At 39.3% G+C, this 25,832-nt stretch overlaps 1 protein-coding gene across 1 annotated transcript in view; it reads left to right on the forward strand.

The window, feature by feature from the left end:
• Window positions 1–25,832, forward strand: part of CNTNAP2 (contactin associated protein 2) — a 2,930,334-nt gene that overhangs the window by 1,170,887 nt on the left and 1,733,615 nt on the right. Inside the window, exon 4 of the mRNA XM_073550056.1 lies at window positions 2,561–2,708. Within this exon, the coding sequence (XP_073406157.1) occupies window positions 2,561–2,708 (148 nt within the window). The remainder of the gene's footprint in view (window positions 1–2,560; window positions 2,709–25,832) is intronic.

A 25,832-nucleotide genomic window follows, 5' to 3' on the forward strand; every position in this document is an offset into this window, starting at 1 on the left:
GTTTCCAAAATTGTGCAGATGTAAAGTAGACATGTGGGAAATGTTATTTATTAACTATTTTGTGCGATATCACTCTCTGATTTAAGGGCACAAAAATTAAAAGTTTGAAATTTTGATTTTTTTAACAAATAAGCGCAGCTCATATCTAAAAAATTTTACCACCATCATGAAGTACAATATGTCATGAGAAAACAATTTCAGAATCAGAAGGATCCGATGAAGCGTTCTAGAGTTATGACCTCATAAAGTGACACTGGTCAGAATTGAAAAAATTGGCCCGTCACGAAGGCAAAAACAGGCTCGGGTGCGAAGGGGTTAAGCTTCCTGATACAGAGACAACATATTCCCCAGTGCTTTGCAGACATTGTTAGCAATGTTTCCATTGCAAGAGACTGGTAGCACAGTATTGGGATATTTTTGCTTACAACAAGAGTACATATAGATGTCCCAGTTAAGGAAGGTTCACATGAGTGTATATGAAAAAATTTTTGCAGAAAACTAATCAAAATGGTGCACGTGGTCCATGACTTTGTGCAATCTCAAGAACGGTGTTGTTTACTTTTGTCTTCAACTTTTTTTGCAGCTTATTAGTAAAGTGGTGCAAAAATTTCACCAAAATATCTGGCATGCAAAAAATCACTCTAGAGGAGGACTAAAGTTCATGTTTGGCAAAAATCTGGAAATTTTAAACTTTGCCATATTGTATTATAGACACACAGCTCTGCTACATATGCACATATACATACTCACACAGTTCTGCTACATGCACATATAGACAGATATCTCTGCTACATGCACACTACATGCCCATATGGACACATACAGAATATGCTTGTGGACTGGCAGCAATTGAAACTGCAAATCCATGCCAGAAACTCTCAGTTCTAGCTTGGATTTCTGCTAGAGACGCCACAGAAATTACAGGTCGCATTTTTCTGACATGCATTTGCTGTGTGAGTGGGACTTTAAAGGCTAGGGTCACATAACAGTGTATAAAAAAGCAGTACAATTTTCACCCAGAAAAGTAGGATGGTTTATTTCTAACTCAGCTGCTATTAATCGTTTGCAGGACCATTTATAGTTTTCTATGCTGCATAATGGTAATATATCCATAAAAATCGGGTGCTTTTACTGTGGCTCCATATGGCATCTGAATTTTTTCTCGCACCCAGTGAAAAAAAATCGATCAGCACTGTCCCATTGAATAAAATCAGATAGCACTCACTTTATTTGTACAGTTGCGTAAGCAAGCCCTTGGAGCCAAATACATCAGCATAGAAATGTGAAGGCAAGTCCAATCAGCTGGATTTGCTCCCATTGATCAAATTGGTATGAATTACTAAGTGCCAAAAGTAACATTTCCGCTTATGGGCTCATTCAGATGAGCATATTATACAGACAAGTTCTGCACATTTGCATACACACAGCTCTCACACACTATACATTACCACATCTTACAGTTCCTGAACGGAGGCTGCACAAGCTGATCAGTTTCAGACAGGAGGAGAGAGGGCAGCTCTCTGTCTGATCAGGGTGGACTCTTGCCCAGTGTTCTCCTTCATCACAGGAGGCTGCCTTTGGACTATAAGACGCACCCACTTTTTCACAAGAGTTTGTAAAATACAGTATATATGCATGTAGGCTTACTAACAGAAAAGATCATAACTCATTTCTCTAGCACCTGTGTTGCACCGTATATTGCTAGTTGCAAAATGAATTGACTGAAAATCCATTGGTAAGCTTGTTTTGACTGTCTAATGAAAGAGTTTCTCATGTAAATCACATCAGCCACATTACCAACATCCAGATTTGCATTTACCTTCTCATAGAAACCCAACATGTTGATTAGATACGACCTATCTTTCAAGAATCCATCCTAGTTGTCAGTTATTATATTTTTCTCTGTAACATATTTTTGCAGGTCGTCTCTTATAATGCACTCAAAAATTTAGGACTCCACTGATGTAACACTGGATAGTAGGTGCCTGGATCCACCTTCTTACCTTTCTTAGTAGTAATCTACAGGTAAATAGTATTTAAACCATGCCTGGCTGTCTTATTGGAGCAGCAGCTACAGGTAGAAAATAAAGTTATTTTCTCCCTGCAGCAGCTCGTTTTCATTCATTCATTGGGGCGGTGCAGAGATCCGTTGTAGTCACTATTCATTGTACCGCAGGCATACTGTAATAATTTGCTGGCATATTACTGACAGCCTGCACTACAACATGTGTGTGCAGTGCAGGCTGTCAATCAATATCCCAGTGAGTGATTATAGCATATGGTGTGCATTTCCCTGCCATACCCTGATGACTGGAAATGAGCAGCTGCATATAACTTCATTTTCCCCCTACAGCTGCTCTTTTAAGGCAGTCAAACATGATTTAAACGTTATTTACCTGTAGAGTACCCCTTTATATGAAGGTAAATAGCATATCTAACTAATAGCACAGCGTAGCTCATAGACAACGTTGAACTGTAATTCAATTGCTATGTTACGACTTTTATTTGTTAATATTATCTGTGACATTGAACTAAGCTATAGATTTTTATTTTTCCGCAGGCATTTCCTGGAAACGTGAACTCTGATACAGTTGTCCGACATGAGTTGCAGCACCCGATAGTAGCTCGCTATGTACGCATCGTTCCTCTGGACTGGAGTGGAGAAGGACAGATAGGATTAAGAGTTGAACTTTATGGATGTCCATACTGTAAGTTCAAACAATTAACATAAAATAAATAGTAATTTATCTTATATTTACTGGAGTGTCTATTGTAAGTGTTTGAAATAATGATTTAATGCTACTTGTAAAACTGGAGCTAGTGACAGCTTCTTGATGCAAGATGCCTTAAAGTGAGCCTGTCTGCACAGAATGAATGTTGAAACAAAGTACAGGTGCTCAGTGCACCTATGGTGGGGGCATAATAATTAAGTGCATCTTCCCACTGACTTGTTTTCATCTATCTCTGTCCTTCTTTGGCTCTATAAAGCCAGAGATATCAATCCAAGGGGTGGTCTAGATGGAGAGAACGCAAGCAGGTGGGAAGGTGCACTTAAATGTTTGGGCTCGCCATGATGCACTGAGCATCTGTACTTGGTTTGAAAAGTCATTCTGTGCTGACAGACTCAGAGTCCCTTTAATAAGTTTGTCAAGAATGCCTCTCACCTTTACCATTTTGGGGGTTAATAACTAAACTTACTATTAACCAAAAATAGGATGGAAAGTAAAAATACTCAGTTTTTCTGATTCTTCCCGTAAACGGCTCAGCGCTGGATTGAATGTGACATTAATTATTTCGGTGCTGCTGAATGTCAGAGGGCTGTTGTAGGAAAAAGATACAAACTAAATTACAGGTTCTTCCTCTTGAAATGGATGCTCAAACTTGGGGCTCAAGTGTGCAATCACTTTATGTGACTGCAGACTTCTGAATCCTCACAAAGTGCACAGGGAACACTATCAGGATTCGTCTTTGCAAGCATGGCGAGTGGGCAGTTTTTGTTACTGCAAGTATGCGATTTGCATACTTTAGGCCACATTCCAACTAAACGTGTCCGACCTTGCTCACTTGACTTGTATTGAGTGAATCCAAGAAAGTCTAGTCGACACATGACCACATGCATGCAAATCACATATTTGCTGTCACAAGTCCAGCTGCCCCTTCCTGGAGCCAGCACGGAAGAATCCTAACAGCACACAGAACTCCAAGCTTGGACAACCCCTTCAAATAGGCACATCTAGAGCCCATATACTGGGAGCATTAAAAGTCTGAACTCTTGGTTAAATTTACTAAACATAACATGCTTTAATTACTATTGGTTAATTTATTACTATTATTATTATTTTACAATATGATAAAGAAGTACAGACAAAAGCAAATTGACAATAAAAACAATGGGACTGAGGTTTTTCCTCTCAAAGGCATAGAATCTAAATCTTGATTATTATTTATCAGCAGTTAGTGACTACTGTAGGAGTATTGTAGCTCAGCCAAACCTAAATAATGAAGCTGGGTTGCAGTACCTGGCCCCGTAAATGGCGCACTTTGCCTGCACCCCTGTATTCTCCAAGTCCATGCCAAAGGTCATGAGAAAGTTTTTAGTTTTAAATTAAACGTAATCCGGAATTATCAACATGTTGTAAGGAAATGAAGATCATGAGTCTGTTTATGAGGAAGACCATGAGGGTTATTTCTGTGTATGTTCCCTATTTCCTATTCTTTCCATTTATCTATAACCATATTATGATGGCATGAAAAAGCAATGTTATTCTATTGAATAACAGCATCTGCTAGGTGCTGGGGAACATTGATGCTCTGAATAAAATCCTATCTCTGAGGGCAGAGTAGAAGGGAGAAATCTTTTTTTATTGAATAGAACTTCTCTATTGCTTCATAATATTGAGAGGATGAGTGATAAGCCAATCTGAATTGTGTCATAATGTTACATGCAGCATTTACTTCTTGAGTTCTGTGTAGCTCCAGAGGAGACAAAACTGTGCCGTAATATATTTTTCTTGTTATGTATTATACAATATTTATAAAAATTGTGCGAATATTATCCGTGCAACCTTGGCTTGTATGACTATATGTCACAATAATGGAAAGGAAAAGCAATATTTATCAAACTAGCCCAATGATGTGCTTAAATAAGCTCTTCTTTCATGTTCTATGCTGCTGTCTATGTTGTTGTTTTCTGCATTGAAAAGAGACTAGAATATTGTATGTGTTCAAGGGTGGATGAACCATTCAAGAAACAGCGCAGTGCCTTAGCACCCATGTACAGGAATAGCTCCTTGATTATTTAGAGTACTTATTAGAGTGACTTAAAAAAAGAAAAGACATCAAGTGTATCATGACTGTAATGGTTAATAAAGGGTCCATTACATTTTAAGTCAAGTTCACTGTTGGTAGGCGTATGGGTATTCAACATTATTTAGTCGTCATTTTTCAAATAAAAATATAGTCTGTTATATTATATATTGCTGTTTAAGATGGAAACAAAACTGGAAGGTGTTGATGATGACATTATTATGAATGTGGAGATACCTGCCCTACAGTCAGATGAAACAGTGGCACCAGAAAATTCCAACCTTGTGCCAAAATGATCTGTTTTTATGGAGTATTCACTAGGATGAGCTATATACAGATGTGCACTGTGGGTATACTTTGCATACTGTGCCTGATATGTCTCATCTGGTGAGGTGGATTGTCAAAACCTTTAGTTTGTCTGAGCCGTTGGAATGCAACACTGACAGATGACATAGACGCAATGATGTGAATTCAGGCTTTAGAGACTTCATGATCAGCGAGGGAATGGAAGCTGTATTGGACCACATGGAAGCTGGAAGCTCAGAAGTGGTAGAGTTGAGCAATGTTGCAGAGATTAGTGGAACAACAGAGCTATGTATGTTATGAGACTCATTTTCGGGGATGTAGCAAAGCCCAGCAGCGTAGCAGAGCTGACTATGTCAGGAAAGCTGATTGTGGGGATATAGCAGAGCCCAGTGACATGGCAGATTTGCATTTGTCAAGAGACTCTTAAGTTTTAATGCAGCAAAAGCCCAATGGCACAACAGAGTTGGATGCATCAGGAGGTACAGCAAACGTGGGATGGCGTAAAAGAGCTCAGCAGTATAGCAGAGTTAGACTTGTCAATAAAACCGAGTCCAAGGTAGTGGTGGTGGTGAATATTACAGCTATCTGAGCAGGTCTATAATGCCTCGACACGTGAACTCAAATGTGTGCACTAGTTTACCATGGTAATCCAATTCATATAAGCTGGGAGAGAAAAAAGGGGATACCTTCACTGGGGACAGGACAGGTGAGTAACAATGCACCTTCAGAGGCTAAGGGTACCGTTACACCTAGCGATGCACCAGCGATCCCGACCAGCGATATGACGCGGTCAGGATCGCTGGTGCATCGCTAGGTGGTCGCTAGTGAGCTGTCACATAGGCAGATCTAACTAGCGACATCGCTGGGGACGGGGATCGCTACTTACCTGTCAGACGCGGCGATCCTGCGTCCTCCCACCCGGCTCCACGCGTCGCTCGTCGGCGCCACAGGAAGCCCAGCAGGAAGTGACCGACGAGAAATGATCCAGCAGCTTCTCGCGCGATCAGCGATAACCAGCGGGGGAGCCGGTCGGAGGTAAGTATCATATGCAGCGATATCGCTAGCAATATCGCTGCAACGTCACAAAATCGGTGACTTTACAGCGATATTGCTAGCGATATCGCAGTGTGTAACGGGGGCTTAGATCACTGTAGCTTTATGTTTTTCCTGCTTCAGTTATAGATTACTTTTATGAGTTAGTAACCTTCCATAACAAAACAAAGGGACCCTCACAATTTTTCTGCAAAGGCTCACAAGGATCTTAATTCAGCCCAGCCCTAGACCAAAACATGGTCTTTGCAGTAGTAAGAGATTAACCTCGGGTACGGCACACACAAAAAAAAAAATCAATATAGCCAGAAAAGAGTACGGGAAACACCATAAGGCCACATTCACACCTCAGTATTTGTAGGCCAAAACCAGAAGAGGGTGAAAATGGCATAAATGGTGCATGTGTTTCTATTATACCTTTCCTCTGATTGTTCCTCTCCTGGTTTTGATTTACAAATACTGAGGTAAAATACTGACCAAATACTGCACGTGTGAATGTGGCCTTAATGAGCCTTTCAGAAAAATACCACTTTTTCAGATTCATTTTGTGGCTAAAAAAAACACTGGCCAGATGTTAGCAAGAAGTCAGCAGGGAACAACACAAGCACAAGCATCACACAAGCACAGTACAACACAAGCATCACAATTTTTTCTGGCTTTTTTTTAATTTATTTGCACATTTTTGCAGTTTTTAAATATATGTTTAAAACATAACTTCAATGCCCGCTATGGCAAGGGGTACTCGGTCCAGGCCGGTCAGTTCTTCATGGCATGTCACGGCTGCAGTGACCAGTCCGTGGCCCTGGGTGTGCAATAAAATGAAAGGGGAAAGTTTATAGGGAATTAAGTTGTGACGCCACCCGTGGTGTTCGGCAATAGATGGCCGATGCTGCAATTCAGGTCCACTGGGGCAGTTGGTGATGCAGCAGAGATGTTCGGCTCTCCACAGGTAGAGCAGGCCCCAGGGCAGTTATAGGGTTAATTTGATGATGGTAACTGTTGTAGTGCAGGGCAGGTGATGCAGTAAATAAATCTGAGGACACAGCAGGGTGCAGTCTTTACACTTTACTCACAGTCTTTAGGGTACAATCACCAGCCGGGTGCTGTGCCCACCGGGTCACTGGTCCAGCCAGCTCTCAGGTAGTTTGGGTGCACTTTCCAGGACCCCCTTCTTGTGTACCTTCCAAGTCATCGCTCTGCACTGGCTTAGGCCCTCCTGTCCTGCGCCTCACACACAGTCCCAAGCCAGCAGCCTCAGGTCCTGTCGGGCGACAATCTCCTGGTCCCCTTGACCCTATGTGGCTGCCTAATTAGCGATTGTGTGTGGATTTGGCTGTCGCACACACAGATACTACAGCCTTTAGTTTTCTAGCTGAGTCCTATAGTCTCTCCATTAGTCTGGGGCCAGTCCCCACTGCGACCTGGTCCCTCCACCCGACTATGGTCGGCGTGGATTCGGGTGCCATGGGTGGATTCTTCACTTTCCTGGCCTCTAGGACCCCTTCGCTTCACTGGAGCCCCTCTCTGTCACTTCTCTTGTCTCTTAACATCTGCTTCAACTGACTCCTGTTACCATGACAAATCTCCACTACCAACTGACAGCTTTCTCTCCAGCTGTCCTACCCTTATCTACTTCCTCAACCCACACCCTGTACCTAGTTCTCCCCTGGCCTGGAGAGGTGTGGTTTTGGGTGCTAGTGTGTGTGTACCGGGTAGTGCCCCCTCCTTACCCGAGAGTGGGGTACCACACCTCTGGCTGAGGTGCAGTACCTCTGTGGCAACTGGACCCTCAGGGGCACCATATAACATGCTCCAGATATGACATATTTTGTGAGTGTGCTTGTTAGACTTACTGTTAGAAGATAATATTGCCTTAATAAAAACATACATAAAAAGGTTAAATAACAATGTGTCAGAAAAAATATAAGACATGAAAACTTTTGCTGTAGTAACTAATAAAACCAACATTATGTTGTATACAATAAGGCCCTGGTAACGTGTTTAATCTTGTGCATACCCTCATCAATCACTGGTCATCTCCCACTTACACTAATTTTGAGTCTGGCTATAGTGTCCTATGGTACCCAATTGTGTACAATGTTATTCTCCTGCATAGTTGCAGAATAGATTTGTATTATTTGCAATCAGTGAGCTGGTGCTTTTATACATTTTAATAAAAATACCAAATGTGTTCACATTCTTTGACAGATGAATCACATTGAAATTATTTCTGCATTTTATTGCTGAATTATTACTTTGTAACCTAACTAATTATAATAAAGTTGAGCTGGATGCAGTGAAACTATTTATGAACTGTGTGAATTCATGAATCAGATATAACATTTGCTCATTTTTCAGCAAAAAAAAGTCATCCGTAAACATCATATACTGGATATAATTAAAATATGGAAAGCATGCCAGCATTAAAGAAAACTTTACAAAATGCATCAAGGTCGGACTTAAAACTCATGTTTCTGATATAACAATGTACACAAAGCCTTTACAGACTGATATAGAGTCCTTATAGCATTGTACTACAGAATCAATTACAAAACCTCTTTGCATCATTTTTTAATTGATGTAACTGCACAGAACAATTCTAACATATTTTTAATGTGCCGTAGGCAAATCAATCTATAATAAAGGGTATTTTCAATTAATAATAACAGCCTAACATTTTCCATAGTTACAAACTATAAGCATACCCTGTGTCAATCTACAGTAGAGAGAACCTTTATGGGTTCATTTTGGGCATTAATTAACAGAATTAGGGTATATATGTAAACTGTGTCCCCTATTCATTATTTGTGTTTTTTACATCACTTTCCATCTTTTGTCTTGTGGTATTAAATGCGCCAAATTAATCAAAATGGTGCACATGATTCATGAATTTGGTGGAAAGTAAAAAATGGACTTTATTTATGTCTTGAACTGTTTTTGTGACTTCTGGTGCAAAAAGTTGCAAAAATGTCACCAAAGTAATGTTGCACTGAAAAATTCACCAGATAGGGACTGAAGTTAAGTTGTGCCAGATTTTGAGAATTTTTGAAATATTGCAATTCATGAATCAGGTGAAAACATCTGAAATTGCTTGATTCCTCCCACAAATCAGAACAAAACAATCAAGCACATATAAATTAGACTTAAAAAATAGAATAATGAATTTGATACAAACAAAAAAGGTGAAAAACACAAAAAAACAGACAAAAAATAGTCGCAAATACAATGATGAATTGGGGCTTGAGTCTTTTCCCAGTCATTAAAAACATGTTTTTCCAGCAGGAGATGCTACAAGATACTCTATTTTTCTCTGGAGTTTTGTAAAACTATACATAACTATTGGTAAGAAAATTTCTTCAAAGTTAGACATGAGTAGTTTTTCAACACGATAGCATTGGTCCACATGTTGTGCCTGCTGCTGTGAAAAGCCGGAATGGCCTAACTTTGCTTCCGTGACCTGCAGTTTCTCCAAGCTTGTCTTCACATCTGGGACGTTATTGGTTGGCAGTTGCATAGGGAGCTGCCAGCAGTGTATCTTGATGATTTGCATGCTCAAGTACATTTAGAGTGGCAGAACATTTCTTAGGTAACTATTAATAACCTCACTGACAGCAGCCAAGGCTTTTGAGTGTATGTATACCTTAGTGTGGTGCTCATACTCATTTCTAAATAAATAAAGATGTCTTGAAAATTTTATTTACATTTTTTCATCATTTGCATTTCATTAATTTGTAATTTCAATGTTGAGGAGTGTGGACAGACACTTGTATAAAATTCACTACAAGTAGGACATATTTAAAACAGGTTACATTTTTATCATCTGTTTTTTATAAGTGAACTTTTAAAAAATACAAAATATGATACAAAAGCCTTCAATGCATATATGTGACAAGGATAACAGATGCATCTGTAAGCATAATTATTAACACTTTTAAATGAATGATAGATTTCCTTTCACAAGTAGCTCCTTGCTTTTGGGATACCCACATGACAGACATAAAGCAGGTGTTAATTGCTGTTCAAGTTAATGGAAGTTAGCACCATAGTGGATCTAGAAGTTTGCAAAAGAGCTTTGCATATCCTTACTGACAATATATTCTCCATCATCTGTGTATGTGTTTCCAGAAGTAGAGTATTCAGCTATGTCCATACAGAATTATGCATATCAACTGTTTAGTCAAAATGAATAAATGCCTGTCATTTAAGCCTGCAAAATACTTCCTTCAGCCTTCCACACTTCTACTCAAAGTGTTAGCCAGCATATGGAACGGCTTTGGGATTTACAAAGAAATTTTTTTCCAATTGCAGGTTAAATTATTAGTAATTATTTCATGTCGGTTTAATTTAAACCATCTGTTCCTTTATGCATTTTAACGCCTCAATTCCCCTCTTTAATAAAGAGATGTTGTAACCCCTTTAACCTTTCCTCTTGGGCTTGTAACATACATTTATATGATATTAAAGCAGTCCCACAGGTAGTCAGAGATTACTTTCTCACTTCATAAATAATACTGTATTTATAATATTAATAAAGATATTTCTAAATTGTGATTGCTAGAATATCACTTAAAGGAGTCTATCAGGCAAAAGGTGTACATTATCTGGGGTTTACATACTTAAAAAATAATGACATAAATCATCCTCATCTGTCACTCTCCTGGAGCAAGTGGAGGCTGCTCTGTGGTCTGTACTTGCACCAAAAGTGGTGATTCCACCACAACCATCCACTGAACTGCTTCTGCTTGTGATAGGCTACAACAGTCAGACGACTTGAGCCTATTACAAGCCAATACGGAAAAGTGGTTGGTAAATGATGAAGTCATTAGTGTCTGGTTTCACAAAGGTGTTAGCAAGTGAGTATGATTATTTTTTATTATTTTTATAGAATCCAAACCATTGTTAAGCAACATCTTTTGCCTCTCCCAAAAAACTGCGAGATAAACAGCAAAAATGGGTAAAAGAGCACAAAATAATCTCTAAAAATGTAGAGTAACAGCAATAGTGAAATATAAAATGTAACTTTTATTAAATATTAGTAAAATAAGAGCTACCCTAAGGCTGGCTTCACATTTGCACATGGAAGAGCTGCGGTCGTCAGCAGACTTCCTCCGTGAAGCTCCGCCCACGGCCGCACCTCCTCCAGTCAGCTCCGCCTACGTCCACATACTTCTGCATGCGCCCTGCGTACCCTATATTTAACATTGGGTACGCAGGTCATGTGGATGTATGCGGATGCCTCCACATGCGTCATTTTGATGATGCGGCGACCTGCATCAAATGCATCATGTTGGAATTTAATGCGGTCACCGCATTGTCAAAACGATGCATGCAGAGGCATCCGTATTCATCTGCACGACCTGCATAGCCAATGTTAAAGATAGGGTATGCAGGCCACATGCAGAAGTATGCGGACATAGGCGGAGCTGACTGGAGGAGGTGTGGCCATGGGCGGAGCATTATGTTCTTTATATATATTTTTGCTGACTGGGTGTGTTAATTGACTCCAGTCATTCTGCTTTTAGGGCTGGAAATTGTTGTATGTACTTTTTATAAATTTGTGTCTATACATCTCACTATATGTAGACACCTACTCTATGTGCTTAGACTGCAACTCTGTTAAGGTTAAGAGGGAGGTTTTTATTATTGTGCATTTGGTTCCCTCTTAGGGTAGCTCTTCTTTTTCCTTATATTTAATAAAAGTTATATTTCATATTTCTCTATTGCTGTTCCTCTCCCGAAAAAAATAACAGAAAACCCTTATACAGTGGGGCAAAAAAGTATTTAGTCAGTCAGCAATAGTGCAAGTTCCACCACTTAAAAAGATGAGAGGCGTCTGTAATTTACATCATAGGTAGACCTCAACTATGGGAGACAAACTGAGAAAAAAAAATCCAGAAAATCACATTGTCTGTTTTTTTTCATTTTATTTGCATATTATGGTGGAAAATAAGTATTTGGTCAGAAACAAGCAATCAAGATTTCTGGCTCTCACAGACCTGTAACTTATTCTTTAAGAGTCTCCTCTTTCCTCCACTCATTACCTGTAGTAATGGCACCTGTTTAACTTGTTATCAGTATAAAAAGACACCTGTGCACACCCTCAAACAGTCTGACTCCAAACTCCACTAAGGTGAAGACCAAAGAGCTGTCAAAGGACACCAGAAACAAAATTGTAGCCCTGCACCATTCTGGGAAGACTGAATCTGCAATAGCCAACCAGCTTGGAGTGAAGAAATCAACTGTGGGAGCAATAATTAGAAAATGGAAGACATACAAGACCACTGATAATCTCCCTTGATCTGGTGCTCCACGCAAAATCCCACCCCGTGGGGTCAGAATGATCACAAGAACGGTGAGCAAAAATCCCAGAACCACGCGGGGGGACCTAGTGAATGAACTGCAGAGAGCTGGGACCAATGTAACAAGGCCTACCATAAGTAACACACTACGCCACCATGGACTCAGATCCTGCAGTGCCAGACGTGTCCCACTGCTTAAGCCTGTACATGTCCGGGCCTGTCTGAAGTTTGCTAGAGAGCATTTGGATGATCCAGAGGAGTTTTGGGAGAATGTCCTATGGTCTGATGAAACCAAACTGGAACTGTTTGGTAGAAACACAACTTGTCGTGTTTGGAGGAAAAAGAATACTGAGTTGCATCCATCAAACACCATACCTACTGTAAAGCATGGTGGTGGAAACATCATGCTTTGGGGCTGTTTCTCTGCAAAGGGGCCAGGACGACTGATCCGGGTACATGAAAGAATGAATGGGGCCATGTATCGTGAGATTTTGAGTGCAAACCTCCTTCCATCAGCAAGGGCATTGAATATGAAATGTGGCTGGGTCTTTCAACATGACAATGATCCAAAGCACACCACCAGGGCAACGAAGGAGTGGCTTCGTAAGAAGCATTTCAAGGTCCTGGAGTGGCCTAGCCAGTCTCCAGATCTCAACCCTATAGAAAACCTTTGGAGGGAGTTGAAAGTCCGTGTTGCCAAGCAAAAAGCCAAAAACATCACTGCTCTAGAGGAGATCTGCATGGAGGAATGGGCCAACATACCAACAACAGTGTGTGGCAACCTTGTGAAGACTTACAGAAAACGTTTGACCTCTGTCATTGCCAACAAAGGATATATCACAAAGTATTGAGATGAAATTTTGATTCTGACCAAATACTTATTTTCCACCATAATATGCAAATAAAATGAAAAAAAAACCAGACAATGTGATTTTCTGGATTTTTTTTTCTCAGTTTGTCTCCCATAGTTGAGGTCTACCTATGATGTAAATTACAGACGCCTCTCATCTTTTTAAGTGGTGGAACTTGCACTATTGCTGACTGACTAAATACTTTTTTGCCCCACTGTATATGATATCTATTATCCCAAATGACCTGTTGTTTAAATCAGATTTTTGTTGCAAATGTATTTTTAGTAAACTTATAGAACTGATTTTTTTTCAACTGAAAATCTTCAATAGTAATTAAAAATGCGTAAAATCTTGCAATTTCCACACTAGCCACTGAGACTATTCTAGAGTCATACATGCTGTTGTTTAAGGAAATGATAATGAGGATGTGTAAAGGTGAGGAAGGAGGGTTGGCTGTGACATCACTTATTGTCAATGTGTGTTTTGTTAGCTCTATATAGAAGTGTTAACTGTGCTACCTCTGATGATAATTAGCAATTCAATCTCTGAATATAATGAGCCCACAGAAAACTTACTGAAAGAACATAACCCCAGTGAACAGTGTAAATATTGCAAGATTACTGATTTTGCTTTCTGTTTTTAAATACAATTTATGATATAGAAAAAAAAATGATAAAATGAAAAAATATATATGTAATACAAAAACATGATTTAAACAATTGGTCAATGTATGATCTGCTCCCAGATATTACACCTGTACAGTGTGCAAGAACAAAAAAGCAGCTAATTGTCCTTTGTAAATGAATAAGATGGGCAAATACATATGACGGACTAAGGGACATGATAGGACAGTAAAGCCTTTGGGTTGTATGTAGTTATAAGGGCACCCCTACATCTATTAAAAACCTCTGCTGTACCGCCATATGTTCCCAAAAACAGTCTAAAGTTTTATCTATTATATAAAGCTCAAGTGTGTGTATGTATGTGTGTATGTCCGGGATTGGCAACCGCACCGACGCAGCTACAGCCACAAAATTTGGCACAGTCACACGTCTGGACCCCGAGAGCGTCCTAGGCTATGTTGTGAGGTGAAATTTTAACCCCGTGCATTCTAATTCACCAAACAATTTTGCCCCTATCTACATAATGGGGAAAAAGTGTGTGTGTATCAAGCCCCACCCCTCATTATGATGTCATAATGGTTGCCTTGGCCACACTGATGTCATCATAGGTTGCAAGTCCCGCCACTCATTATGATGTCATAATGGTTTACTATGGGATGGAGGATGTGTGATGGGTATATGGGCACTGGACTATGGGATGGAGGATATGTATGATGGGTATATGGGCATGGGACTATGGGATGGAGGATGTGTGATGGGTATATGGGCACGGGACTATGGGATGGAGGATATGTATGACGGGTATATGGTCACGGGACTATGGGATGGAGGATATGCATGATGGTGTATGGGCATGGGACTATGAGATGAAGGATGTGTGATGGGTATATGGGCACTCGACTATGGGATGGCGAATATGTATGATGGGTATATGGGCATGGGGCTATGGGATGAGGATGTGTGATGGGTATATGGGCACTGGACTATGGGATGGAGGATATGTATGATGGGTATACGGGCACGGGACTATGGGATGGAGGATGTGTGATGGGTATATGGGCACTGGACTATGGGATGGAGGGTATGTATGATGGGTATATGGGCATTGGACTATTAGATGAAGGATGTGTGATGGGTATATGGGCACTCGACTATGGGATGGAGGATAGGTATGTTGGGTATATGGGCACGGGAATATGGGATGGAGGATAATTATAATTTGCTATAACTATCTACAGTTAGTTACTATGCCCGGGCTGCGCCGGGCTCTTCAGCTAGTTTATTATATATTACACAGATATGTGACAAGAAATGAAAAAACAATTCAATGCTGTTTTGTCTGGCAAATTATAGAATTACTCTTCCCCTCAAGTGTTTCTAAGCAAGATTATCTGGAACACACTTCTCTGTAGAGTCCCTGCAGCTTGAGACACATCGCCATGAAGTCTGAAGAATGAATCTGCTGTTTTGTTATTCATTCTTGCCTACCTGGCTACACTTCAGGCTTTGTCTCTGTAATTGTATTCAAAATGCTTATAAAGGTTATTTATAATTCACCACTTTATTGCAACGATCTTTTATTTAGCAAGGCTTCTTTAAAAAAAGAATGCATGAATGATATAGACAATTAAAGAGCAGCTTTATTTGAGTCAAGTTCCTTTTTAGAATGTGCAGCCAATGTTTGTTTCATTGCACAGGGCTTCTCCACAAGTCCTATGATCATAATAAAACAGAGATTGGATGCTTCCCTTTTCTCTACTCCAACAGAAAGGAGATCAGTACATAAAAACTGTGCAAATGTAATAGGGTGTTGGTAAACGTAATAAAAAGAAGACCCTATTTAATGTTAATGGGTCACCCTGATTGTACGTTAGGGTGCCAAGGAAAAATGAACCTTGCAAATTGGTAAGTCTTGCCCCTCAAATTTGTTCCTTTTGGCATAAGGATTCACCATGTAAAATATGTTGACATTAAATTTAGATTTACCACTTGCTCAAGTATATATATATATATATATATATATATATACACACACACACACACATTTGGTATCACCGTGTTCAGAATCGCCCGATCTATCAAAATATAAAATCAATTAATCCGATCGGTAAATGGCATAACATACCATACATAACGCGGGATATGCATGACGATAAATACTAAACAAACATTTAAAACGACAATATGATGTGCCATTGAGCAACCAGTAAATGATAGCTAATCTTAAAAAAAGAAAATTATAAAATATCTATGACCAAAAAGGAACAAAATTAGGGGGTAAGACCTTCAAAAACTTGCTACTTAATTTTTACCATGTATTTCCTTGGCACCCTAATATACATCCCATACAGAAATATGTCAAGAATTACATGAAACGGCTGACCTCTGCAATTGCAAACAAAGGTTTCTCTACCAAATATTAAGTTTGTTTTTCTATAGCATCAAATACTTATGTCATGCAGTAAAGCGCAAATTCATTATGTAAAAATCATACAATGTGATTTTCGGGATTTTTATTAAGATTGTGTCTCTGGCAATTGAAGTGTACCTATGATAAAAATTACAGATCTCTCCATTCTGTGTAGGTGGGAAAACTTGCAAAATCCGCAGTATATCAGATAGGTATTTTCCTCACTGTATAAAAATTTTAAAATACTGATTATCACCTAGGCGTTCACCTCTTCAGCCTCTCTTACCCTCATTGTCATCAGTCTTGTCTTCACTGGATCTTATCACCATCATGAGAGCTGAATCCCTGCGTCTCTTAAGGGGGTTTTACACATAGTGATATCGCTAGCAATATCGCTAAAACGTCACCGGTTTTGTGACGTTATAGCGATATTGCTAGCGATATCGCTATGTGTGATACTTACCTCCGACCGGCTCCCCCGCTGTCCATCACTGATCGCGCAAGATTGGGTAGCTCCATTTCTCGTCAGGCGCTTCCTGCTGAGACTTCCTGCTGTGATGACGAGTGACGCTGGACGCGGGCGTGAGGACGTCAGGATCGCTGTGTGTGAAAGGTGAGTATCGTGCGCTGCGTCGCTGCTGCATCGCTGTGAGATCTTTCTGTGTGAAAGCTCACTAGCGATCATTTAGCGATGCACCAGCGATCCTGACCGGGTCGGATCGCCGGTCGGATCGCTGGTGCATCGCTAAATGTAAAAGGGCCTTTAAAACCAGCCATGTTCTGGTTATGATGAAGCTCAGGAAGGTTTTGTGCATGTACGTGAAAGGACATGATGAGAAGACATCACAACGTGCAGCATTAACTTGTGCGCATGTGCAAAATTTTCACAGGCCTTGTTAAAGCCAGAAGTCCTAGCTTAGTGGGAATAGGTATTATTTTTTACACTTTTTATGGCTCCTAACAGTTTAGAAAAAATGAAGGCCAATCGCCCCACTTTGCTGATTACTCACAGAAGCAAATTACAGAAAAAAAAAGCATTTTGGCAAATGTGGATTTTTGTACTTTTCAATTAGAATTCAATTCCACTTATCTCTACTAGTATTTATTGTGTCCACTATGAACATTATTATTTTCCAATGAAATGTGCGAAAGTGCAGATAAACAGTTTACTTTGCAGCTTGAAGATCTGAGCAGGGTATTTAGCTAATGATCCAGCAAAGTTGAATCTGAAATCTCACACAACTTATGTTAGAACTCAACTTATAAGAATGTTATTAAATATATAGAGAAAATTTTCATGGAGCTGAAAAGAAACTGATGATAAATATGAGTCTGCTACATATCTAATTAGTTGTGGCAGAACTAACAATAATTCTAGGAAGTTAGCAAGATAATTCATTTTTAACAAATTAATTCTATAATTCATTGTATAATATCAGATTTGTTTTTTTTTCATAAAGGAGAATTATATTGCATGCTCAGATTTAGGACAAATATGGAATAATGTAGTTATATTCTGTTTGTTCTGTTTGAATAGATTTTTTATTTGCGAAGAGCCATAGGCTTATTTAGATATTTATTTTCAGTGTGCTAAATCATTGGTTGTTATTTTACACTTACCAATAAACTCAATCATTGCTATTTCTGCAGGAATTCTAGATAGCAAAGTGCCTTGTAAATTTAATAAATTAAATTTTTCGAACATAGGTGTCTTAAATGTGTATATAATTTGACATGATTTTTTTGCCAACTATGATTTGCATCTTGTCAGTTATTAGAATATGGCATTTTTAATATATTTTTAATATTACTGAGCCTGGATTACAAACTATTCTGTACTTATTTAGTGGCGTTAGTATTGTTTTATAGAATTCTCCTATTGTTCTTGTTTAAGTCTTTGTTTGCTCTTAACATTAATGCATGTTTTTATACTGTAAGTTGATTTGCTCATGCTCATAACCAAAGTGTATGGTCTTCAAGGATAATTTTTGGGCACAAAGAAATATGAAAAATTATCTAGTTGCGCTGTAGTAACTCTTCATACATGTCACAAGTGTGCCAGGTGCGACAGTTATTTTGCCTCTTGCTGTAGAAGGTTATTGTGCTTGACTTTGCAAGCACCTTCTTGATTTTCTTCTCTGCATGGAGTGATATCTTTCCCCCTTTAGGACCTAGCAGAGATTTCCATGCTCTGCTGTTTTTTGACACACCTTTGCTAGATGTTTAAATTCCCTGAGTCTCATCAGCAAGGTGCTGGTGTTAGCTCTATTTACCTCTGTATGTTGGAAGTCCTAGAAGTCAACTAGTTTCTTCATGGAGCATCTTGCAGGATTGCTGGCAAGAGCTCTCTTGTGTTGTCTCAAGCTAAGTGTATTCCCTCGTTTGTCTTCCTGCTTTTTCTTTATTAGTAGTCGGGGCTGTCTAGCACTCACTCTGTCTCCTCCCTATCCAAGGCCTATCACCAGGGGCAGTCAAGGATTAGGGTCCTGCTCATCGATAGGTCCGGAACCTATTTAGGAATGTTAGAGCAGACAGGGTGTTGTCAGATCTGCCTATGGGTCTCCACTACCTCCTTTCCTAGTGTTTTGGCTCCCCCTCCCTTTTGCAGTTGTTGTGCACCTAGATTCTTCCTCACCCAGCGTGACAATACCACCCTGTTACCTTTATTTTTCTTATACAGCTAAGCCCCCACCACCATTCTTATGGTTTGTTTTTCTTTACATTCTGACTTTCTTGGCAGCTATCCTTCTATGTTTAAAGACTACATTCCCCAAGAAGCAGAGCTTCTTCCCATCATAGGCCATTTGAATGTCAGTTTAAAAAGGGGGGAGGAAGGCCCTACCAATAGGGAAATGAAGGAAGGGCCACCCCTGATCTCAAGCTTAAGCCTGTCCCTACACTCCCCTAATGCTCTAAGTGGGAACTTCCCCTCACCGCTGTCAGGATAACTCATCCCTAACTGTCACCTAACTCTGCCCTGACTAGTGCTCTGGCCGGAGAGGGGTGCTAGCCTCACCACTGCAGATATTACCACACAGTGGATAGTGACAAACACAAAAGGGAAGAGGAAATAAACACTTAGCTTTCTCTGCTGCAAAGAACAGCATAGCAGAATAAAGGCACGAGGATAATAAACCCAGCAGAAGCACCACTGCTCCCAGAGAGCTCCTCACTCAGGCTTGGTCACTGAAGAGTGCTCTATCACTGACAGGCAGCTGATGCATCAGATAACCTTTTAAAGGATGGAGGGAGTGGTAACCACCCACATCAGCTGACCCAGAAGCACTGTAATTACACCAGATTGCCAGTGGGGAAAAACTGACATTAACCCCCAATGGCATGAAAGGAACAAAGCAACATTTAAACAGAGTGGAACCAGAGCTGCCACAAATCCGAAAATGGATTGTGACATTTAGATGATACATAGACTGCTGCACATAAAATTTCTGATTCCTAATACTTCAATTAGTTTGCACTGTCCTGAAACTCTCCTGCAGGTAGTAATGTTACATCTGCTGACATTGACACCACAAAGGCTCAGAATCCTGTAGGAAAAAATAAGTCAAACAATATATTCATGTATAATAAGATATTCTAGCATTGTAGAATGCCCAGCTCCATCTCCTCTGACCAAAGTCACAAGCTTGCTAAGAATCCTTGTTCTTTGCAGAGCCTGTATTGTCTTTGTGCAATCCTTACCTACACACAACACTAATTACAGTAACCTTGCCACAGATCACAGACCAGACTCCCCATGACATCATCTTTGAGAGCACATTGTAGAGCTTCTGGCTAAGCCATTCAAAGCACAGACAGGAAATCTCTGTACTCTGTGCTTTGAATCGATTGCAGCTGAAAATGAGCTGGAGTTGACATGTGACATCAAATGTGACAGCTTACCAGTAGAGAAAAATTTTAAGAGCAAGTTAATTATGAACTTCCTTCATATTTTATGAGTTTTATGATGCTTTAATAATCTGTGTACATGGAAAATCCCTTAGGGTTTGATATTTCAAAATAGAATGTGCTGTTTGTTTTAGAAAAAGAGCTTGGTGCGCGCACAAAATGAGTGAAAATAAAAATGACAATTTATTTTCTTCTTTAGAAATGCTTTCTTTCTACAACAACATGGTCTATTTTGAAGTATCAGTTTTCTTTTTTCTACCAATTGATATGTAAAAAAGAGATTACCTTCATTTTGCGACTGGAAGCAATCAGCTGTAATATTTATGGGCTATTATTGGAGTTGTGAGAATTGCAGCCTTTTCAAGTGAGCAACTAAATAAATCCCTTCTCACCTGTACCATTCAATATCATCCTACCATTTTTCGTTTGGAAAATCCCTTTAACATATGAAAGACAATATATCATATTGAACAAAATGCTCATCCAAATTGACAATGTTTAAAGAGTACATATTCATTCCTAATTTACTATCTACTCTGATCCGTGCAATTCAATGCTTATAAGGTTGCTGAGATCCCCACTGGTAATGCAGATAAAATGACTACAGTGGCATGTAAACATATAGGCTCCACTGGTTGTAATTGATGTTATTGTGAACAGTTAAGCAAGTTGAAGTTGAAATGATCTCTAAAAGGCCAGATGTTAAAGAAGATATATTTCCTATTTGCTGTTTACTATTGTGATATGTGAATAATGTCTATTTATTATCCCTTGGTATAATAAAATACTGCTGATAAAATTGCTAGTCTTGATGCGTTTGTCCGCCCAACTAACTAGTGGGCACATCAAGAGATCAATATTGCATATTGGGAGCAGAGTCTTATGATGATGGTTATAGTGGCCAAGATATGAGCCTCTAAAGTGTCTGAATTTAATTGATCATATGTAATGAATGGAGGGACTGAGAAAAGAGTGTAGGTATTAGAGGAAACTCATGAGAGGTGAATGAGTTACCAGCTTACGATAAATTGTAAAGATGTTATTCTGCTCATGGTAGATAACTGAGGAGAATGTAGCATTTATACAACATATATTTATGCAACAACCTCCTCAGTTACCTGCCATGAGCAGGATAACATCTATCCAATTTATCCTAAGCTTTTAACTCATATGTGGCGATGAGCAAAAGGGTAACAATGTTTTGAACTTTTGATTTAAGGCTCCATATCTCACCATCCACTACTGCTTTGAATGTGAGACTACAATCACTTTCTAGACAATCATATTGGCTATCTCATACATATATTTGACTTGCAATTATTTAGCATATAATTAGTCATGCAGATTTTTGTCATTTCACTGCATTGCTACTATTTTGCTTCAAGTGGTGGAAAAATATTTTTCTTCCTGTATACTACAAATTACAATCTGCTCTCATATTCCTTAAAAGCTCAATGTGTTATTTGGTTGATTCCCAACAGAAAGGTCACTGATTCAATTTGAGATGTAGGCCATGAAGATTTCCCAAGAAAAGGTAAACAGTATCTTCCAGCTCATTCATGGGGGTCTCTCGGATAAGAAAATTGCCAAAGTGTATCATGTGAGTGCCATGATGATTTGAAGAATATGAAATGAAGTTCATCCTTCCATTCAAAAGCCAAGAGGTGGATGCCCAGACAAAATATTGGCGTCAACAACTTGACTCTTCATAAAGTCTATCAGTTCTGGCACTACAAACACAGCAATGGATGTTACTCATATGTTTCATAATAGTGAGACCACAGACATCCATGCAAGCACCGTTCAATGCATTTTGCACAAGTCTGAAAAGGTGGCCTAATAAAAGATGAAGACGCCTTGACTTCAATATCGTTATAAGAAGCGTTTGCTTGAGCTTACAAAAATGTATGAAAAGTGGACAGTAGAAAACTGGAAATGGGTGATTTAGAGCAATGGCATGAAGATCAGGAGACTAGGAAGAAACAAAGGAAAAATGGACTAATGTATCGAGGAATTTAACTAACTGTCAAGTTCGGTAGAGGACACCTGATGATATGGGGTTGTATCATCGCTAAAGGCATTGGATACTTCACCATGATATATGGTGGTCTCAATGCTGAACTATATGTGATTATCCTACAAGATGAGTTACTTCATACACGCGAGTACCATGGGCATGAAAAGGACAACATAGTGTTTCAGCAGGACAGCAACCTGAAGCATATGTCGAGATTGGCAAAAAAATTATTCAATGACAATGAAGTAGAGGTGCTAGATTGTCCCCAGCTTTTAACTCAATTGAACAGTTGTGAGTAGAGTTGATGAAAAAGCTGTATATATACTCAAGTGAGTCGACCAGTATGCACCAACTGTGGGACCATGTAGAAGAAACTTAGGATCAGATTGCGGTAGATACACACTTGAATCTGATTGAGAGCATGCTGAATTCAGGATTCAGGCAGTGTTGAAAGCCAAAGGTGGATTTACAAAATATCAACAGAATACTAAAAAATACAAATTTGATTTTTAGGAGAAAGACAGTAACAGTGCAGTGACATGACAAGAATTTGCATAACTAATCATATGTTAAGTAGTTGCAAATCAACTAATGTGTGAAATAGCCAAGATGATTGTCTACAACATGATGGCAGTCTCACGTTTTGAAGCAGTAGTGGATGATGAGATATGGAACCTGAAAGTCAAAGGTTCAAAGCATTGTTACCCTTTTGCTCGTCACTGTAAATTTTGAGGCAAGGGATAGAGGACCTTAAATTAAAACTGTGGATGGTCCTTTTTTTTCTGTAATTCCAATTTTTCCCAAGAGAGTTTTGCTTTGGCATGTGTGTCCCACTATACCAGTGGTACATTTCTGAAAGGTGATCCTTCCTTCCACAGAAATAAACCCACTTGATGTAATTCATGAAACCTTTTTTTAATAGAGATCATTATGAAAGCTAAACTCCTCACATCAAAGCATTGTCTTTATGAAACAAATAATAATTAGACAATCACTCATGGGCTTCTAAAGTGCTCACTACATACTTTATCTGTATAAAGTATCTCTTCAGCTCTAAGAGCATAGTATTTCTCCTGATGTTATGTACTCTGAAGATAGGGAGGTAGAAGTAGAGGAGTAGACAATCTGGGTGTGTTTGATTTATTTCCATTTATTCTGCTAAGCATAAGGATCATTATATATGTATGCTCAGGTGAATTTGTGCCAAGCATATAAAATGAAAATTGCAAGGCTTGTCAAGGTTGGTCATTAGAGCACATTAATCTTATTAAGCACTTCTGTGATCAAAAGAGTGACATCGCCCAACAAATATTAGTTTCAATTTAGAAGGTAATTTCTTTCACTTGTATGAAGACTGTACCTAACCCTAATGGTAAGTGTGAACAACACATTATTGTAAACCACTGATGAAATGTGACAAAGTAAAAATCAAGAAAAAGTATCATAAGATAGGATGAGACACAGTGTAAATAAATGAGCTGCAATTTTGATACTATGTTACACAATGGCTATAAATATAATGATTACTTTACATTTATATTTATGATTCTTTTTTCTAGATGTTATTTTATACAAACAGGTTTAGTTTATTTTGCAACAAAAGGACATGGTTCTGTATTTATAATAATGATAGAAATAGAAAAACATAGAGCATCTAAAAGATTAATATAAATAGACAAAAGGCATTTCATCCGGCACTCTGAACCTATAAGTTAAATCAAAAACCTTTATTGGTCATGTCAAGCCATGGTTAAAAAATATAAGAGCACCTAGGTTGTCTATTTATATTTGTGGCTATGATCACCAGCGGTACTGGCACCCACCTGCAGCTTATTGGACTCAGCCTTATTTGGACATATCCATCACTATGTTGCAAGCTCCCTGACCCTCTCTCCTGTACTAATGCATATAAAATTTGGTCCAAAAATATTTGGACAGTGACAGAAATTTTGGAATTTGGACTCTGCATGTCACTATTTTGAATTTAAAATGAAACAATTGAGATGAAGTGAAAACTTTCAAATTTAATTAAACAAGTTGAACAGAAATATCCTGTAAAATGTTTAGGAATTGCAACGATTTTTCTACAAAGCCTTATTATTTCAGTGGCTGAAAAGTAATTGGGCAACTTAACTTTACCATAAATAAATGTTAATTTTAAATTCTTTGTAGACAATCTTTTGCAGGCTATGACTGCCAGAAGTATGGAAGCCATGGATGTCACCAAATGTTGGGTTTCCTCCACTGTAATGCTTTGCCAGGATTTTACTGCAGTTGAGTTGTTGCTTGTTTATGAGTCTTTCTGCCTTAAGTTTTGCCTTAAGCATGTCAAATGTATACCCGATGATGTTGAGATCTGGTGACTGACTCAGTCATTGTAGAATATTCCACTTCGGTGTCTTAAAAAACTTCAGGGATCCATTTGCAGTATGTTTTGTGTTTTTTGTCCATCTGTACTGTAAAGCACCAACCAATCAACCTTACTTCATTTGATTGAATCTGAGCAGAAAGTATAGCACTGTACACTTCAGAATTCATCCGCCTTCTTATGTGATCCAGTACCATTGGAAGCCATGCATGCCTATGCCATCACACTGCCTCCACCATGTTTTACAAAGCATGTATGCCTTGGATCATGATGCGATCCTATAGCATCTGTGCCGATTTCTGCTTTGGGCACCAGGTTTCTATCTGCTGTCATAACTGTGTAACTGTGTGGGACTGTTCTATATAAACCTCTGATTACCCACTCCCACTGCCAGTCAATGGTTCAGCTATCCTGGTTCAGACCTCTGTGCTGTGCCTCTGTGTTTTGCCCTGATCATTCCAATTCTTTGACTTCGGTTTAATATTTGACTTCCCGATTGTTTCGCGATTGTGTTCCTGATGTGACTTCTTGGCTTTGACCCTGCTTGGCGACAGTTCCTACTTATGGTTCACACTTTTGGATGACAGCCCTTCTGTGGTAGATATCAAATGGATCCTTGTTATGAATATAACAAACTCACAGGTAACAAAAAAAGGGGAAGACCAATTACAGAGAGAGGACACACCCACACCCAACTGGCCCCCATACAGACTAGAAAGACCCCAGCAACACAACTCAAAAACACCACCTCGCATCTGGCTCCCTAAAAGGCTATTGAGTGGTTTCTCGTACCTCCTGATGAACCAGAGAGAGGACCACAATACACTGCCAACAGGAGTAGAAGAAAGTGTGCTGGAAGATTCGAAAACCAAGAGTGAGAAAATTAAATATGTTCATATAGGGCAGAGAGGGAACACTAAGGAGAGTCAAAAGTAAACAAAACAAGTATAGCCTCCCATAAACCTAAAGAAATTAAATGAAGATGTGACGACTCCTGGAGTGGACCCTCTGGGTCGTGGCACCAACCCTCCCAGGGCGAGCTGACCTATTGAGGGCCACCCCTATACAGGGAGTGTCAAGGGCAAGCCCAAGGGGGTAAGGTACCATGACTGCTGGCACCAGGTGGCCGCCTCACAGGAGACACAAGTGAGTGTGTCTGCAGGAACTTGCAAAGCGTGGACACAGGGACACGCAGG

The sequence above is a fragment of the Dendrobates tinctorius genome, unplaced genomic scaffold, assembly GCF_039654945.1.
Source record: "Dendrobates tinctorius isolate UK_male_01 unplaced genomic scaffold, ASM3965494v1 ptg000162l, whole genome shotgun sequence".
Lineage (NCBI taxonomy): Eukaryota > Metazoa > Chordata > Amphibia > Anura > Dendrobatidae > Dendrobates > Dendrobates tinctorius.